The sequence below is a fragment of the Stegodyphus dumicola genome, chromosome 5 (genome assembly GCF_044657685.1).
Source record: "Stegodyphus dumicola isolate Sdum_Otavi_A_Nest chromosome 5, ASM4465768v1".
Classification (NCBI taxonomy): domain Eukaryota; kingdom Metazoa; phylum Arthropoda; class Arachnida; order Araneae; family Eresidae; genus Stegodyphus; species Stegodyphus dumicola.
This window is the reverse complement of record NC_140772.1, coordinates 21760674-21779926: the sequence shown is the minus strand read 5'-3', so window position 1 is coordinate 21779926 and position 19253 is coordinate 21760674. Positions and strand designations below refer to the sequence as shown.

The following is a 19253-nucleotide window of genomic DNA, read 5'->3' as shown; positions in this document are numbered from 1 at the left end:
ACTGATTAGCACATAGAACACTGTGCTAATGTTGCTGTCCTTCACATTCAGCTTGCAGCCAGTAAGCACTGGGAGAACAAACAGAGGACTTTTTTGGTTCACACTCTATTTCTCGCTTAGAATGCAACAATGATGCAGCCAATACACATGAGACGATTAGCTAGTAAACAGCCCCTAAAGTGTGCAGACGATTTGAGAATAGAAAATTTTATTTTGAAATTTAAACACAAAACAAAAATTTTATTTTATTTTTTTAAGTAGTTATTCCCCATGAGACTGAAAATGTTTGGACGAGAAGGAGATGGTGATTTATTGAGTGAATTATTTTTATCATCCAAATGTCAACATCGCCAAGTACTATGGTTGTCATTGTTGAATGATACTTCATTTTACCAGGCAATGGAACTTGATATTGACAGTTGTGGGATAAGTGCTAATGAAACCAGTAACCAAAATTAACAGTTTGACAGAAAACACAATCAGCCAAACATTATGCCTTTTACAAGTGCCTATGATGCCCCCCAAAAAAATAATAAACAATTTTTAATAATTTGAAATAAATTTTAAGAAACTGCATTTATTTTTTAACTTTGTTACCAATGGTCCCTAGAAGACTGCACTCAGTTTGTTAACCTCATGTCTTAAAACGGGATTACTGACTGCACAAAGGGTTTGGAAATGCTCAAACTATTTCTGGCCTCTCAGTTCAATTTATGTAAAGGGTATCCATATTTAATTCGGGGGAAAAAATGAAAACTACACCAGCAAAGAATTTAAACTCAATATACTAAGCCAATACTCTGCAGACTTTTCATGGTATTTTCTACTTTGTGATAATCACATTTGTAATAAAATGTAGCACAAGCAACTGCACACAATTTTTTCCCCAGTCAAAACGGCAGAATTTCGTGTATTTCCTGCCATACTGAAATAGACTCCTTTCATTTACTCACTGTAATTGTTCACAGCTCCTATAGAATTAATACATCCGTGACTTCAGAAATAAGATAAATATAAAACATTTTAAGATGGCTGGTCGACTTGAAATTAATAAGAGTCCAACGTACATGCATATTATTTATTGTTTAAAATAACAAACACTTTGAACTGAAAATGCTAGACAATTTTACTTATATATAGCTAAAAGTCATAACTGGATAGTGAAATTCTGCATGAGATACTGCAAGTAATATCTCAAAGAAATAAGTCTATTTCTCTAGAATGGCAAGCAACTGGACGGATAGAATAACTGCTCTATAGATTGAAATGACAAGGCTGCTAAATATTAGTTGCAAAAATAACACTAGATACTCTGCTCTACAGTAAGTTCATCAGAGAACATAATTTAAAGAATGCCAGTCTTAGCCTGTCCACTGGTTTGAAAACTTTCTGGAGAATGTTTTGTGGCTTATCACAAATATGAGCAGAGATCTTTCATGCAGTATTTGATGCAATCAAAACATTATCCAAATATCAGAAAAGAAAATTTAGCACTCTAAATACCTCATTAATAAATCTTTGAAAGGTGTGTTATGCAACCTAAACTCATGAAGTTAAATTCATATATACCATAAGGGGTTATAATGGCAGTTTTTGGCTTATCATTTTCATTTACAGGAATCTGAAAATACGCTTTATGCAAATCATATAATTCCTGATGGATTTCTGAACAATCTGGGATATAAAAAGAGAGCTTTCAATTAGAATATAAAGGCATATGTTACTCCAATAAAAATTCCAATTTATTAATTACTTATGCAAATCATGTATTTGCTGATGGATTTCTGAACAATCTGGGATATAAAAATAGAGCTTTCAATTAGAATACAAAGGCATAATTCAGAAGTAACAAAGGCATATGTTACTCCAATAAGTGATTCCTGTTTATTAATGAATGATAATACTTTTTCTCCTCTCATGTCTCATCAATTAAGATATTCAGTAGATGGATTGTCAGTATTGATTATAAATACAATTTTGCTGGCAAATTCATAGTCTTTTGTCCAAAGCATTTGTTCAGATATTGACAAATTACGAATTTTCAGAAAACAGCGAAAAAAAAGAAGCAACTTCTTTCTCTTTCCTTCAAGCTAATTATATAAGATAGAGAAATGGGAATGAGGCATACCTGGTTTCCAACAAAAATGGTTGTCTAACTGACAGCATGCAGAAAAAATGCTAAGTATACATTCAAAAGGTAGATGTAGATATATGTAGTATCAAGTTTTATTTTCTCAGTTATCTAAAATAAGATTTAAATCATTATGTTACTTTTACCTAATGATCAAATCTTGCTTTTCTTAAAAACAAAGAAATTATTACTTAACTTTTAACTTTAAAAGTATATGTACAAGCATATATGTATATAAGCTGCAAATCAGAACTCTCATGGTAAATATTATTGACTCTAATAACAGAACACATATGAGTATTGCTGTCTAAGATAAATGTGCTTGACCTCTGGTGAAGTGTTTATATGCATTATAGGGTGGTAACACAGTGAATGAGATGTGAATATATGTTATAATGTTCAACACTAGTGAATTCCAGAACCTTCTTCCAAAGGGTGTTTATTTGTTTATTTTGTTGCTGCAGTTTTGTAATTCAACAGGCTAATAATATACACTGAAAATAAAATAACTATCTGGTAAAATTAAAATGGGACCATTTTAAATTACAATTTAAAAACTTTGAACAAGATAATTTTTCCTTCTTTTTTAGAGGGGGAGGGAAGAGGAGCATGTCTTCAGTCCATAGAAAAAGAATTACAAAAGTTAAACGTGTGCATAAAGATGTTAAATTTTAATATTTTTTAGCCAAAAGATATACATACTCGACTCATAGGAGGCATACGATGCCGCCGTCGTCGTCGTCTGTGTCTTGGATGAATTCTAGAAACACTACTTTCTTCAGTAGTAGTAGAAATTCTGCAAATAAATACATAAATTCTCATCTAATTCAACAGCATTATTTTTTTATAAAATTTCTTACTAAAAATACTTTGCAATATTCATAAAAATTAAAATAAATCCAAAAAGAGTTAAAAAAACTGGTGGTAAAGACAAACTGCACTCTATGTACTTGAAATTGAGAAGATTAAACACAACTTCTACCTAAAAATTATTTTTCAATCCTCATAAATGAAAAAATCATATTCAGAAAGAAATTTACATCTCATTACTAGTTATTTATCTCAGCATTAAAATTTTATACTACTTTAAATAAAATCCTGAATCACTCAAATATTTAGACATAAAAAAATATTACAAGATATTAATTACCTTTAGACTAGAAATGAAATAATCATATTAATATACTCCAAACATTTTATATTGATTCTGAACATTTTATAGTGATTCTCGATTTTATAACATATTCTGAACATTTTGTGACGACTCTGAATTTTATAATATATTCTGAACATTTTATGCATTCTCCACTATATACACAATAACTTCAGTTCCCCCTCCCAAAAAGAAAAGATCACCTATTAATTATTCGCTAGCAATGTTAATAATTTAAAATTTTATTTCTTAATATTTACTTCTTATAAATTTTTTATTTCCTTTCAATAAAGCGAAACATTTAAAAAGCAGGAAACAGAATGAAAATCTCTATTCTCTATTTCAAATATAAATATTTTTATTTCAAAATGCCTTCCAATGAGAAAGATAAAGTTATCAATTTAAAGTTTCGCATATTACCCCACATACATAATAATGTTTAATTTACCTGCTAGTAGTTTCTTCTTCAGAGTCTAAAAAACTAGTACTTTCAATATCACTAGTCATCATAGAGGAAGACTCATAACCATGGCCACTTCTATGGCGGGATGAATGGATGTGAGGATGTGTTGGTTTTGCATGACCATTGATTCTAGTTGTTGGGCACCCACATGGTACTGCAAATTTGTCTTGTATTAAATACGAATTCTATTCAACAACAATTTTCAACCATATACATTAACAAGGCAACATTTATATTTTGGAGAACCACAGTCACATCATTACAAACTTTTCCCATCCTCAAGAAAAACAAAAATAAACTATACAATTACTCAAATTCATATACACATTTTTACAGTTAATTAAAATTGATTTTTTATTTAATAAAATAAAATTAATGCTGTAATACAGATATTTGCATTGACAAAAGTATAATAAAATCAAATTTAAATTTGTGAAAGTAATTTTTTTTTAGTTGAGGCTTTGGTTTTAGCAATTATATATATATAATGTCAATATAAATTAACGAAGTTCAATAGATCTAATTTAATGCATATTAATAATAGACCACTTATTTTATTGATCCAAGTTTCTTATTAAAAATGTTTTATTGACTTCATTCTCTTCTTGCATTTTAAAACTCAGCCAAATATTTTTAGAATTGCTTCTGCGTTGAGAAGAGTAAACTTTAGTCCCGCACTTATATATCAGCACATATTTTTAATAACAGTTTAAGTATTAAAAAGTACTTAATTTTGTGAATAAACTTTCTGTATGAATATCAGCCCCATAAGTTTGTTAAGTTTTGTCAATAATAGTCTGGAGAAACACTTATCTTAATTTATTCATTTATTTAAAAAAAAAAAAAAAAAAAAGCAGATCTAACACTTCTAAGCTGCTTCATTGATTAATTTCTAAAATCAAAGAACTTTTGTAACCATTATTTCCAAAATTGTTGCATATTATATAAAAAGCACTGATAATGGGAGTCGTCTTCCATTTATTCAAGTGTATTCAGTTCTAAATTGTAAGCTTTCAACATGTTATTTTTTAATTCCTTTCCTCTTTTCTCATCATTTTTTTGTCTCATCTAACAGTAAATTTACTTAAAAGAGCAAAACTATTTCTTACATCTAAAATGAAACTAACTAAAGAATGTAATAAATTATTAGCTAATAATTTTATATCAGGTCTTTAAGAAGAAGATTTATTAATAAAATTTATTTGCAAGAAAATCTGGTTTTATATAACTGCTAAAATTCTGTTCTCAAATTAAAAAATTTTCACCTAATGATGAATTCTCTAACTCAAGAATCATTTTTAACAAGAGAAATGAAATTGTTCCAATAATGTCTCTCTAATTAGTTTATATTTGTATTTCAAGTCCAATGTAGTATAAGAGCATGTAGTATAAGGATCAGTATAAAAGCATTTCACTTACAAGGACAATTATTGAACTTTTTGATGGAACTTTCAGTGATGATCAAATATAAAAAACAGATGCAAAGTCTAGAGAAATTTTTTATACTAATATTTCAGGATTTTTCAATCACCTGCAAGTTCCAGAACAAGATGTATAAAGTGGTGTACACATTGCAGTATTTGCAGCCATGGCTTGGCAAACAAAATGTATCTGCAAGTTACCAGCTCACTGTGTGATAAGATGCATTTCTAGTATGCACACCATATAAGAATGTATGACTATTACTTCAGCAATGTGATAATGAATAAGAACATATTCAATTACTACCAAATATAATTGTGGAGTAATAAATATGGTTACACAGTTAGCCTGATGGCTCATAACCTCATATGTGCTACAAATATTAGTGAGAAAACTGATGCAAAAGAACCCAAGATGAGATACAATTCCAATGCTTACTCAGAAGCACTTTGTTTGGGAACAAACTGCTTCTCATGTTTACCTAATCACAATGCTAATGCTAAAATCCTTAGCAGCAATTGCCTGAAAATACAAGAGAGCATTAAATGAAGTATGGCAAACTTTCAGGGTTCTTGAGACAGACGGTAAATTGCAACACAAAGTGGCAAGAATTCACCAGCATATGAACACCTAATTCCAGAAGGTGCATAACATGAGACTTGCTGACAAAAGAATGCCTAAAATTTCATAGATTCATTACATTCGCCAATCTCACACTCCACTTTATACACATTGCTCTACAGATTGCGGGTGATTGCAAAATGTTATATTTTGCCTCTGATATTTATTCACATGCCTGATCACTCCTCAAAGTTTCATGGCAGCTATCATTAGGAATTCTAAAAGCTGTAATCTTTTTTAAGCAGCAAAGATTCTCCCTCCAACACTCCCAAGCTTCATACTTCAGATTAAAAGTAAACATATACATTTTGAATAATCAAAAATACTGCACTTCTTCCTAACACGATTTCATAACACAGTTGTCAGTTAATTTTAAGGAATGAATAGAGTATACAATATAATACTTAGAAGGATTATGTTTTCTCTCATGCCTCTTATGATTATGTTCTAATTTGAAACACCACTACAGGCTTTTTCCATACTGGAAATGTTATCATCACATTTCTCTCAACACAATTTTATTATTCAAGGTTAAATTCTCCAATGTTTTAACGCTGTTTCCTCTAACTGTAAAGAATCATGTTATGTATTACTAGTGAAGCAAATAAATGTTTCTCTAACGCTAAATTTGCAGCAATATACCCAAATATAATAGCTCTTTTGGTAACAACGAATCTAATATCATTGAAAAAAAAGCAATCTCACTAATTTTTATACTAATATTCCATTTCTTTTATTCATCATTAATAATATGAATCATCATAAGTACAGCAGATCTCGCAGAATCACAAATCACACACACTTTAATAAAATATTTAAAAAACTGTCTATCCATTTTAGTAATGCACACATGATAAACATTTTTTAAAAAAATCAGACTACATATCAATTACATCACTTCTAAATGTTAGCCCTATTCAATATAATACTTTATAATACAATTAAAAAATACTTCCAGGAATTTTCTTCAGACTGTACTTCTTTCATTAATTTACTATGAATTTAATTCTTCTGCATTATATGATCATTACTCATGCATGCTGAGCTAAAAGCTAATGATCATAAAAAATTTTTGGCATACATTTCTTCAATCACTTAACACATCTTATATGGGTATTTTCTTGCCGAACTCTAACCATATAGTAGGTGGTTTTCTGCTATTTGAGGGCAAAATTACTTCACCTTTGTCAAAAAATAAAGCTACAGTATCCACTACACTATCTGGAACATTTTCTGTATTTATTCCTGAGCAGCCTAAAAACTATACCAAGACTGGTGGATTGTCTACTGACAATCATTCTTCTTCAGAATCACTCATATCTGGCCTTCAATCAGAACTGCTTGAAAGTCGCAAAAAAATCCAAGAATGTTGTATAATTTCATTGTCATCAGAAACATCATTGCTAAATTCATTCTCACAAGAATAATTCAACAAAATATCACATTCTATTCTAGTATGGTCCATTTTAGGAATTTATAAAAAAAAAAAAAAAAAAAGTCAACAACAAATCCCAACAATAATCCAGCACTAATGCATAGAAAATGAGTTTTGTCATCTAATATGCTTTAATAACAATCTGCCTAAAACAAGTTTAGTCATTTCACACTAAAGATAAATTAAAGTCCTTCATTAGTACTGATAGCGAATAAATATTTGCTTCAAAACCATGTTATAAAGTTCTTCACCTCATTCAGAACATAATAAGAAACCCTCTCCTTAATTATTATTTTTTATTTTTATTTTACTTTTATTTTCTTTCAATAGCTCCAGATTCCAAACTTCTTGACATCACTGTGTATAGTACACTATCAGTAGTACAATAAATATTTATTACATGAAGAAAAGAAATGTTCTTGGAGTTATTAAAATAAATAAGTAATATTATAATAAAAAGCTGTGCAAAAAATTACCATGATCTTCATGAAAGTGCTTATCTCTGTGTTTTAAGGGTCGATGCATATGTGAGTGGAGATCTAAAAGAGATAACATTAAATCTTGTGTCAATATCATTGATTAACACATATATTTTTAAAATAAAAACTCTGGGTGCAAAATTACCTTTTCTAGAACTAATTACAGATTCAGTTTCTGTACACGTATCACCCAAATCTCTGTGATCCAGAGCAGTGGCACTAAAAAAAAAAAACAATTTTCATGATTTTAAAGAAAGCAATGAAACACAAGAATATTTAATATGGCAACTTGCTTTTAAATGTTATCAAAGTACATATTTAACTAAAGTTTTAATGCAAAAAGCTAAAGCAAAAACTCTCCTACATAAACAATATTCTTTCCTTCTACCATCAAATATGCATTACATGTCTTTGGAAGAAAACTTAATTTTGCTAAATGCATACGATATTACTTCTGCTACAGCAAGTGTGAATCCAAAACTAATTTATGATTATGAAATGACTGAAAATTTAACACCACATTCTGTAAACTGTATAAGAATCTTATGGCATTTAAGTTTTACTAAATGAAATGTTACTTAATTTACATCTTTCCTTTCTGCCTCATTTTGCCATGGGATTTGCTCATTCCAGAATTTGTGTAGAATTGAGTGGTTAGCAGTTTTACTAAAAAGTCACACTAATTATGAATAGCTGGGAGCAAGAGTTTTAGCTTTCTAGTTGCAACAGCCTTGCTGTGTGAAATTTCACTCTCTGGTCATGACTCCGATGCTGATCTTGAATTACTTAGGAAAGGCTTGCTTTGTACTAGTAATATTTTTAATTTCTACTTGTAGTCTAAAGAAGCTTGTAGCCCTTGTTAGCAAATATATTAAACTGTTTGAATTAAGAGCAGTTTGAAAAACCTGTATTAGACAGATTAAGGTGATTGTAAATTCTGGGCTATAGACTTCAATTTAACACTCATAAGTGGTGAGGCAGGATAAATTTATTTCACCTCGGCACTATTCTACTTACCAGTTATTTTATTTGTGTTGTCTCAGAAATTTTCATAGTGAAACCTCACTAGTAAAATACATGCAACATCTTAATTTGATTGTAAGTAAGCTACCTAAATTAAATTGGAACCCCCCCCCAAGACAGGTAATACAATCTTGTTGTTAAAAACCTACTGCTATATAAAAGAAAAATTACTCACACAATACAGACTAAAAATAGGCCAAATGATGCTTTAAAATGCTGAAAGTGGCTTACAAGTGAGTGTGCTACATATATAAGCAGTAAAATTATCTTCAACTAGCCACACAGACATCATACAGGACAGGATAGGAATACATTATTATAGATTACTGACATTTTCAGGCTTACTTGCTACAGAAAGATGAGACATCTACGGCAATGCAAAGTTGGGGGGGGGAGAAAAGAAAACACCTGCCCCTTTGGTTTGCCAGAAAATCCTTACAGAAGGTCAAAATCATAATTGTTAAAAATGGTAAAGTAATGGTTATGAGCTGGATAAATAAAAAGGATGTGCATTTGATTAACATACTTAACAATAGTGCTGCAATCAGCATATCTCCCCCCAAAACATAAGATTCCACAAACCAAAACTTGTTTGTATACATCATTTTCCTCAAAAATAATTTATTTACAAATGGCACAGACTATTATGATTATGAAATCCCTTTCATCTGTCAATCAGAAAACTACATAAAAGAACTAAAAAAAAGTCCATCCTTTATTCTTCTGAAAAATTTTAAAAAGCCCTTTTGAAGACTATCTTCTTGCATAATTCATAGAAGAGCGGTGGGAAAAACTTATTTTTAAAATTTTGAATATAACTCTAAAACAGTCATTCCCAAATTTTCCTCTCTTTCATACTGCTTAATAACGCCTTATAGTATAGAGTACCCCTAACTTCCTCTTTTAGTACTATAAACTCCTCTCCCTAACTCCCTCATGGTATTCCTGTAGTATACCTTACTATTGTATTATTTTAATGCCAAAATGTGAATAGGCTGTAATGAATAAAGTCAGAAAAATATAATGAAAAAGACTTATTACATTATTTGTTTTAAAAAATATAATAACACATATTTTAAACCAAAATGTAACATTATTAGTGTATTGTAATTATTTTGAATATCAGTTTTTTTAAAATTGACACGAAACAAGTGTGTGATGATGAATTTATTGACTACTGATAAGGTTTCTGAACTAAATTCTCCTTATCTCCCCCCCCCCAGGGATATGCAACATGGTATAAATAGCGCTCAAGCTACTTTACATAAGTACAACAATGCAGTTTCTGGGGGGGGGAATCATCAGTTGCCATACTATTTTTAAAAAACTTCCTCATTCCATTGAATATAATTTTTTTAACTACATGTCTTCAAATCTAGAAAAATGCAAATTTCGTTGCTTGAATGAAAAAAGAGAAGGGGACACAATTTTGGTGTAATGATATCCAAAACAATTTGTGTTTGGAACAGTAGTTCTGAACATACACAAAAATCATATTCTGGATTAGTATATATTTCTTGTTTTATGCTCACAATTTTTTATCACTTAATTAGAACTATACTAGAATTCTACTTTATGATTTCATGGAAGTAGCTACTTCAGTGTGTGTAAAAAATTTAAATTGTTATAAATGTAATAAAAATGTCATATTATCGGTACTAATTGTCATTTATTTAGTAACAAATATTTCATTACAGACGGGGAGGGCAAAAAAAATTTTTGGGGGGTAGAAAATCATTAAAATAATTTGGCAGTTAAGAAATGAAAATACAAGATCGTGGTCACAAGATACAGTATTTACAAAAAATGTTGAAGCATACCTATCTTCATTCTAGAAATTTTAGTTTAAGCACTTTAAATTATACTATATTAAATATTCAAAAATGATTTCCCAATTTACATAATTGATTTGATATTGTTGCTCTTTTTCTAGAACTAAAAACATTAATTTAGTTTCTTCTTAAATAAAAAGTGAGGTACATTAAAAAAAATAGACACCTAGTACTTTTTCTACTATGGTATAATCTGATTTGTACATAAATTAACTGACTAAATAAAAAATGCAAATATCAAAGCACAATACAGCAAAAGTTAAATTTAATATAATGTCAGTATTAAATCTACACAAGGTGATAAAAATTTAATAACTCAGACAATATATAACATATGCCAGACAAAGAAATAACGACTCCTTTGAAAAAAATCTTTAAATTATTCAAATATCTTTACACAAAAGCCAATAAAACAAAGAAAACCAATAATATGCTGACACCTTGAAATTGTTATAATATATATCTCACATCATTTTAAAACTAGTAAAACTCATGCTAAATTTATTAAACTCACTCAGGGGAGACAAACTTGCAGGGGGGGGGAAATATTTTAAAATATCTTCAGCTGAGTTTTAAACAATAGTAACTTAAATTTATCAGTAAAAAGCTTCAAACTGTGTTACTTGGACAATCACTTTTTTTAAGAGACTTCAGTAAGTAATCAAGGAGCAACTTAGCAGAAAATAGAGAAAACACAGAATTTGCAGTAGACATAATTCATACAATAAAAAAGAAAATGGATTAATTACTAGCTGCTAGTTTTACAGAATGGCTGAATGTATTATTTTAAAAACATATATACATCAAAATTACTCTTAAATTATTTAGAGTACAGAAATCTATACAAAATTTCATTAGTGGACAAAAACTTAGTCAGGGAATATTTTTTATAAGTGTGTTAAAAAAACTTTATCAGGGAATAGTCTTTATACATTTTATGTTTTCATTTACATAATCAATACACTGATAACTTTTAAAAACAATATGCCTTATCATTTGCCCCTTGAAATATAAACAGATTTCATATAATATTTAAATGTAACATAATACATATACACATACATAAATATACATATATAAAAACTTAAGTTTTTTTTGGTCACATATAAAAAACTTACTGAAAAGAAGGTGGTCTACTATCACCAATACCAACAGTTCTTTCTAGTGGCAACCTCAATTCAGATCTTTGGGACATTGTGTCAGTACACTGAGAAGTACTGTCAGATAAACTACTACCTTCTGCAGTAACAAGCTAAAATAAAAATTACATTTTTAATACAAAATTATTAATATCTGGCTTATATTTATTTTTAGCATGAAAAACCAAAGTTAACTTAAGCCCTTTCTTTACTATCAATCAAAGAATACAGAATTTTCAGTTAATGGACAGAATAAGATTTTTTTTCTTTCTTTTTTTCTTAAATCAATTTTTTTTTTCCCTGTTTAAAATTATTAAAATTCTGTTCATTATACTCCAAATAGATAAAATCACATTTAGTTTTTTAAGCTATTAAGTTTTGCAATACAATATTATATATATACAAAATTTAAATTTTTATGGAAACTACGATGACAGTTATGGCATTATATTTACACTTCAGTATTAGAAAAGGAAAAAAAAAAGGTAAAGAAAGAAAATCGAAGAAATGAAACAAATGAAAGAACAAAAACGGCAACAACAAAAAACTTTGTTATGGACTTCTTCAGGGACGAATTTTTTTAAATGCCCAAAAGTTTTTTTTTGTGTGTGTGATTAGAATTTACTCATTTCCTATTGGCATAATTCAGTAAGCCAGGGGGACATGGAAAAACAATAAATACACACACACACATATACAACCCCCCCCAAAAAAAAAGTAATTCAAAATATCCGTAAAATACAGTACGAAAGCTCAACCAACTATTTAATAATTAAATGTTTCAGCTTTTAAATTACGTCCAAAGGGGCTTTTTTTAACGTTTTGTGTGTTACCTTTATTTATTAAATATCATGTTCTTCGCACTTAAACCATAAAATTCAGTTCAATAGCAATGTCGCAAAATAATTTTAAAATGAGCATATCGTTAGAATTTCCGATACACAGTTCCATGCGCTCAAGATAAAAAGGTTTCCCGTAACTAGAGATTTGAAGACCCAGGGGCGACAGATAATAATGGGATCAATCTTTTTATTATTTCTCTCAAATTTATTTACTTTTTTTCCCCAGTTATGAATGATTTTTTTAAATAATTAAAGCAACTTTATAAACTTTAATCAAATGAAAAAGTTTTCGATGAATGTCTTGTTGGTATGTGCTGTTATACTATATTATTTATGTTTAATGTCAAAAAGTATGATTTCTGAAACTATTTGATATCATACAGAGAGTAAAACAAAGTGTTTGCAATATAGTTAAGTTAAAATGTTTACTAACAAATTATTCAATATACTTCATTACAAAATACAAATTATTCAATACACTTGAATTACAAAAATCTCTGTTTTCTAAATGTTAAAGAAGCTAACTTCTTTTTTTTTTATTTCAACAAGGTTAATTTTTTGGTCCTGGATTATTCTTAAATGAATGCAAAGATCAAATGGCGAGACTTTTGTGTCCATAACTGTTTCTCAACTAATTGTTTAATAATTTCAGTTTTGAGTTCAACCTTAGTTACAGTGACAGGAACTGTTAAAGGTCAGGGCTAATATGCTCAGGGTGACAAATCATCATCATACAGGTATCATCAAAGGTGCTAATCATAATTAATACATAGTAGCACATATCAACAAGATATTCATTGAAAATTGCTTTAATGAAACTGTTACAAGATATTTTCGACATCCTCTGGTGCCCCACAAATGCTTTTATATTATTGAGCCGTAATTAATATATTTTATTTTATTTCTGTTTTTGCTTGGTAAATTTGATCATATAACAATTTAGAGATTAATTTCTTTTCAAGAGAAATACATTTAGATTTAATGTGCATAATTTAATTATTGGTAGTATTCCGCTTTGAGGACCGTAAAAAAATTGCAACGAAAATGTATGTACAAAAGCGCCAAATCTAGCATATGCGCTGATTTCAGATTGCATAAGTTTATATAGTTCTATATTTCTTAAGACACCATTGAAATACGGTATAAAGTCTTTAATCCGGATTAGTCAGAACTTTGGTGATTCCAGATTATAGATCATCAATTTAAATCTGGTAAGATGGCATGCAGAAATTATAAAATAAAAAATATGAAATAAAGAGCAATTATGATCTAAAGGGTATCAAAATTTACAAAAAAAAAAAGCTTAATATTTATTTATTTGTTTACTTTATTAAAAATATTTTTGTTTGATGGAGATCGAAACATGTTTTCACTTTGTAGATCCTTTGGCAGCTCCAGAATCAGAAACTCTTTTTGACATCATCGAAAGTTCAAGCTTACTTTTTATAAAATTGCTCTAACAATCTGCAAAAAATAATAAGCCGGATCCAATTAGAAGATTAAGGAACAATGCAATCTGCAACATTACCTGAAATAGATAATTAGATAATTTTAGCCTAGCTTATACCATCCGTTATACATTAAACGCATATGCATAAACGTATTATATGCATGCGTAAAGGGATTATGCGCATTATGGACGTCCGGATTAAAGACTTTGTACTGTACTAGTTTAATTCTTAAATCCTTTTTTTGATTTTAAATCCTTTTTTGATATCCTATGGATTTAACAATTTGGGAACTGCCCGTGACGAAAAGTCTGCAATAGAATTTTGAGTTAAGTTCAGAATCACCCCCAGCTTGACGCGTTTTTAAGAATTGCACATACTCGGTATCCATGTACACATCGACCTATTTTCACTTTAAAAAAAAAATCCCAGAATTGCACAAAAATGTCACTGCGCACACCCTTGACTTTATCTATGTACACACTGACTAATTTTCACTTAAAAAGTAAAAGAAAATTGACAAAAATCTAATTGTTTTTACCCTTGTAAAAAGTGGCAAATAAGTGGGCGATTCTGCACTTTACCGAGAATTTTTTCATAGAAAAGGCATCATTCATTATAGAAAATTATGTTTGAACAACCAACGAGATAAAATTATCCTTTAGCGATAACTCGGGAGTGAAATAGCGATGCAGGCATCCATTCAGTCATGTTTAGCCTTTTTTATATAAATTATAATATTATTAAAGTATTACATGAAATTAACTTTACATCTAAATTAAAACATCAATCCTAGATAGTTATTTACTATTATACTACCTTTTTTGTGTTAGGGTTGCTGCAACTATTTTTGGTAGCACTGGCATCAATAATAGTTTGGCGATTTTTTTACGGCCCTCAAAACTGAATAGTACCAATTATTGTTATTTGTATAAATACAAGTCCTGTTTTTATCAAAATATGCAATATCAGTAATTTTATCAGAATCATTACATGAAAATAACCTCAGTTTGTAACAAAATTTTATAATTTCTGGCATGATCTATGATGATTTTGCATTAGAGAACCCAAATTTTGCATTATAAATGTTAAAGTTTAAAACACAAATTTAAGAATTAATATACACAGAAAGCTATAGCAAAATATAAAATGATAAAATTAAATATAAGATTTTTTTAAACAACACATACCCAAGATACAACTCTGCCACCCACACATGGCAATTTTGCATTGTCATCACTTATTTCTTCTTTAACAACCCTAAATTAGATAAAAAATAACATCATACAAATTTTACTCTAAACATTGTTTGGAAAAACATGCAGTATAATTCAATTTATACAGCAAAGAAAATTAAGCTGTAAGTAATTAAACCAAAATTTATAGATAAGTACTTAATTTTTTACAAAACCAATTAATATAAAAAAATCTTACCCAAAATCATCATCCATCGATTTGAAGTAAAATTTATAGTTAGGTCTATTAAGCACATTTTTGAAATCTCCAAGTGTTACACGATCAGGTGGTACAGAAAGCTTTACTAAATATGGGGTATCTTCATCATCAATATGATATATTATCTTTGTTTCTTCTAAAGCCATTCTGAAAATGCTCTGAAAGTAAAGTGGAATACTTCACATTAATATTTATCAGCATTTTAGTGTAGGAAAAGATATGCTGTGGGGGAACTGAGAAGGGGGCCTAAAAACTCAACTTCAATAACAAATGATCCTAAATTTAACAATTATTATATAATAAAGCAATTTTAAAATAATTTAAACAATCACTAAACATTTTTCAGGGATTTAATGATATTAATCATATATCAAAATCGCTGATTTATATCAAAGGATTTAAAAAAATACTAAAGCCCATTTATTCACCTATTTTTTTAAATTACTGAATTCACTTCCCCCCCCCCCCAAAATAGAAGCCTTTTGTACAAATAGAATTGTTTAAAATATCTTTGACAAGCCATGGTAGCACAATGCAAGAAAGTATGTAGCTTCTAGTATGACTTTGCTATCCAACTAATCTCAAGCATAAATCTGATAATTAACATGTTAATTAAAAACTTGTATTGCGTGATTTAAGTAAATATGTTGTAAAAGCACTATCTTCTCAAAAATCTAAAATAGTTCATCAAACAGGTAACATATTTTATACTATAAATGCATCATTTCAAGTGTAGAAAGTCATTTATAAAAATTTAATGGAGATCCTGCATCCTGGATATAAAACTCCTCTTAAATGTAACTTAATAATTATTAAATTATATATATGAAAAAATAGAAATATGCAATAATGTGTTAGTTAATCAAGAGTACAAATGATATTGTTGGTCTAATATCAATAGTCAACCAATAGCTTGCATATATGTAGATGAAAACTATTAGTATATTATTAACATCACATTCAAATATAAATGTTGCATTGAAAAAGTTGAAAACAAATTTAAATGCGAAATGTATAATTTTGCAAGTTATGCACCAAAATAACAAGAAGAGAATTATAAAACAATTTTCAGCTTATATCTACTGGTTGTTTAACAAATACACTTTATTAGTCAGAGATTTAAATATATGAGATGTTATTTTGTATGTTCTTCAAGACAAAAAATATTTTTCAAATCAACAGCTTACTCAAGTAAAATTTAATTAATACAATGGAACTGGTTTTAATATACGACCAGAAGCCTATTTTAATTGAGAATGCAACTTATTCGAAAGCTCTATAGAAATCTGGCCAATTTGCATGCAAATTATGGAAGAAGAGATGTATTAGACAAGAATACTTAGTTCAATAGTTTTAAATATGGCAGCCAAGTGAAACGTAGATCTCTTACTTTGTTTAAGGCCATGTTCAAACATTCTGAATAAAATTCAAAAGGATAATTGTAGCACTGCTAAGATGTTGTTAAAGTTTGAAAAGACAAAGAAACTTACGTCACCAATAAGTTGGTGACTTCTCTGGGTTGCCAATAATCAAAAAGTACTAATTTTAGCATCTAACCTTCTACCTTTAAAATTGCAGACAGCAAAACTATAAGAAAATCTTTTTATAAAATCATAGTTTTTCTTCTGGAAATTGACTATATTCACTTAATAAGCTGCAAAATCAGAAAACAGTTTTTTTTTAATTAAAATACTATAAATTTTCACAAGTTTTGAATAATTATATATTTTCACTGCTATTAATACATGCATTTTCCCTCCACCCCACCAACATTCAAATTTTTTCGCTGCATAAAAGACTCTCCTCTATCCCTAGTAACATTTTTTAGTATTTTCTTATAGATTTCCCACTGCCGAATCAAAATAAGATACTTATCTGTCCATCAAGGAACCAATGATTTACTCACCTGTGCCAGGAAATTCCTCTCAATCCATACACTTTTTTATTACATTTTTACCAAATAACTTAAACAGTTACCCTATAATATGAAAGAGAAGTAGATATGTCTTTCTCTCATATTTAACGAGTTCTATTTTTCTCACCATACAATATTTTATGCACATGTTTTACTATCATTATTTTTATCACTATACAATATTTTATGTATATATAATTTACTATAATTTTTATGACAATTGTAGCCATTTTTTGCTCAACTATTCCACTCTTATTAAAAAACAAAATGCTTAAATTTTCTTCTAGTTCCAGCAATAGTGTAGTATAGATTCCTAAAGTCCTTATAAATACACTCTACAGTAGGGATCCCCAACTTTTTTGCACTTTAGAGTGCATTCTTGAACACCAGTGCACTGGCACACACATTTACTTTTTCAAGGTAAGTTTATAGGTTGACATAGTTACATACATATAATACAAACATAATATACAATAAGAATTTTTAAAATATTTACGCTATAAAGATTATTGGATACTATTCTCTTACTGAGACCAGATTCAGAAATGTATATATATATGCATGTGTGTATGTATGTCCATATATATTTGTGCATACATATATAATTTGAATTTAACAAATATTCTCTCATTCGTATAAAGCTAATTTAAATTTTAAATTATGAAAATTTAATTGTATACTAATAAAAGATTAATTATTGTTGCGAACTAATTTGCAATATCATTTAAGTTATGCGTACATGAACACATGCATTTCTAAATTCGGCCCCGATAACAGAAGACTGCCGGTTATTGATTGTAATTTTACATAAATAATTCAGACAAATTTTACAAATTCTTTGGTTTACATTTTTTTAGCATAAAAGTGTTTAATAAAAAATGTAACTCTTATATTCAATGTGATATTTGACATTACATTTCACTGGATACCGCTTCATAATTAGGAAAGTTACGATGACATTCCTGATTATGAGCAATCATCAAGATGTTATTTGTACGTTGATTCTGCAGCATTCATTGTTAAAACACTGATTCTGTGCCATTCATTGCTGAAAACAATAATTCACATAAGTATGTTAAACTAAAAAATGATTTTGTTTAGGGCAATGCTCCAGAATGAAAATTTGTTTGTATCATCTATATTTCAGAAGTTGCCCCTCTGAAACATGGGTTTTGCACAATGTCACATTGAAGATACAAAATTTCTATTTCCAGTTCTTCCGTACTTGCTTAACCCTCTAAGCGGAAAGCTAGAATCTAAGCTAGAATACTTTTGTGATATCTGTAGGAACATATAAAGTGCAAAGTCCGTAATCCGGACTCATCGGGACTTTGGCGATTCCGGATTAGGGGTTTTTTCGGATTATACATCATCAATTTAAATCTGGTAAGATGGCATGCAGAAATTATACAATTAAAAATATAAAATTGTAATTTATAAATAAATAACAATTATGATCAAAATTTACAAAATACAAAGGATATCAAAATTTACCAAAAAAAAAAAAGCTTAATATTTATTTGTTTACTTTATTAAACATTTCTTTCAATGCAAGTTGTTTAAGTTGCTTCCACAAAAAATTCAAAAAGTTCCTTTTTCTTTTTGCTTATGTCATATACAGTTGGCTTTCCAATGTCATACTCCTCGCATAATTTTGAAACAGATATGCCTTTATCCATTTTTTGCAGCAACTCCACTTTTTGTTTGATGGACATCAAAACATGCTTTCGCTTTGTAGATCCTTTGGCAGCTCCAGAACTGGAGACTCTTTTTGACATAATTGAAAGTTCAAGTTTAATTTTTATAAAATTGCTCTAACAGTCTGCAAAAAATAATAAGCCGGATCCAATTAGAAGATTAAGGAACAGTGCAACCTGCAAGATTAACTGAAATGC

The 19253-nt window shown here is 28.9% G+C and overlaps 1 protein-coding gene across 2 annotated transcripts in view; it reads right to left on the bottom strand.

The window, feature by feature from the left end:
- LOC118183596 (segment polarity protein dishevelled homolog DVL-3-like) overlaps positions 1 to 19253 on the bottom strand; it is a 66194-nt gene that overhangs the window by 36509 nt on the left and 10432 nt on the right. For both annotated transcript variants that reach the window (XM_085816498.1, XM_085816499.1), the window contains exons 3-9: positions 15423 to 15601; positions 15179 to 15248; positions 11678 to 11811; positions 7850 to 7923; positions 7702 to 7764; positions 3733 to 3901; positions 2834 to 2927 (exon numbers count right to left, since the gene is read on the bottom strand). In XM_085816498.1, the coding sequence (XP_085672624.1) occupies positions 2834 to 2927; positions 3733 to 3901; positions 7702 to 7764; positions 7850 to 7923; positions 11678 to 11811; positions 15179 to 15248; positions 15423 to 15589 (771 nt within the window). In that variant the 5' untranslated portion in view covers positions 15590 to 15601. The remainder of the gene's footprint in view (positions 1 to 2833; positions 2928 to 3732; positions 3902 to 7701; positions 7765 to 7849; positions 7924 to 11677; positions 11812 to 15178; positions 15249 to 15422; positions 15602 to 19253) is intronic.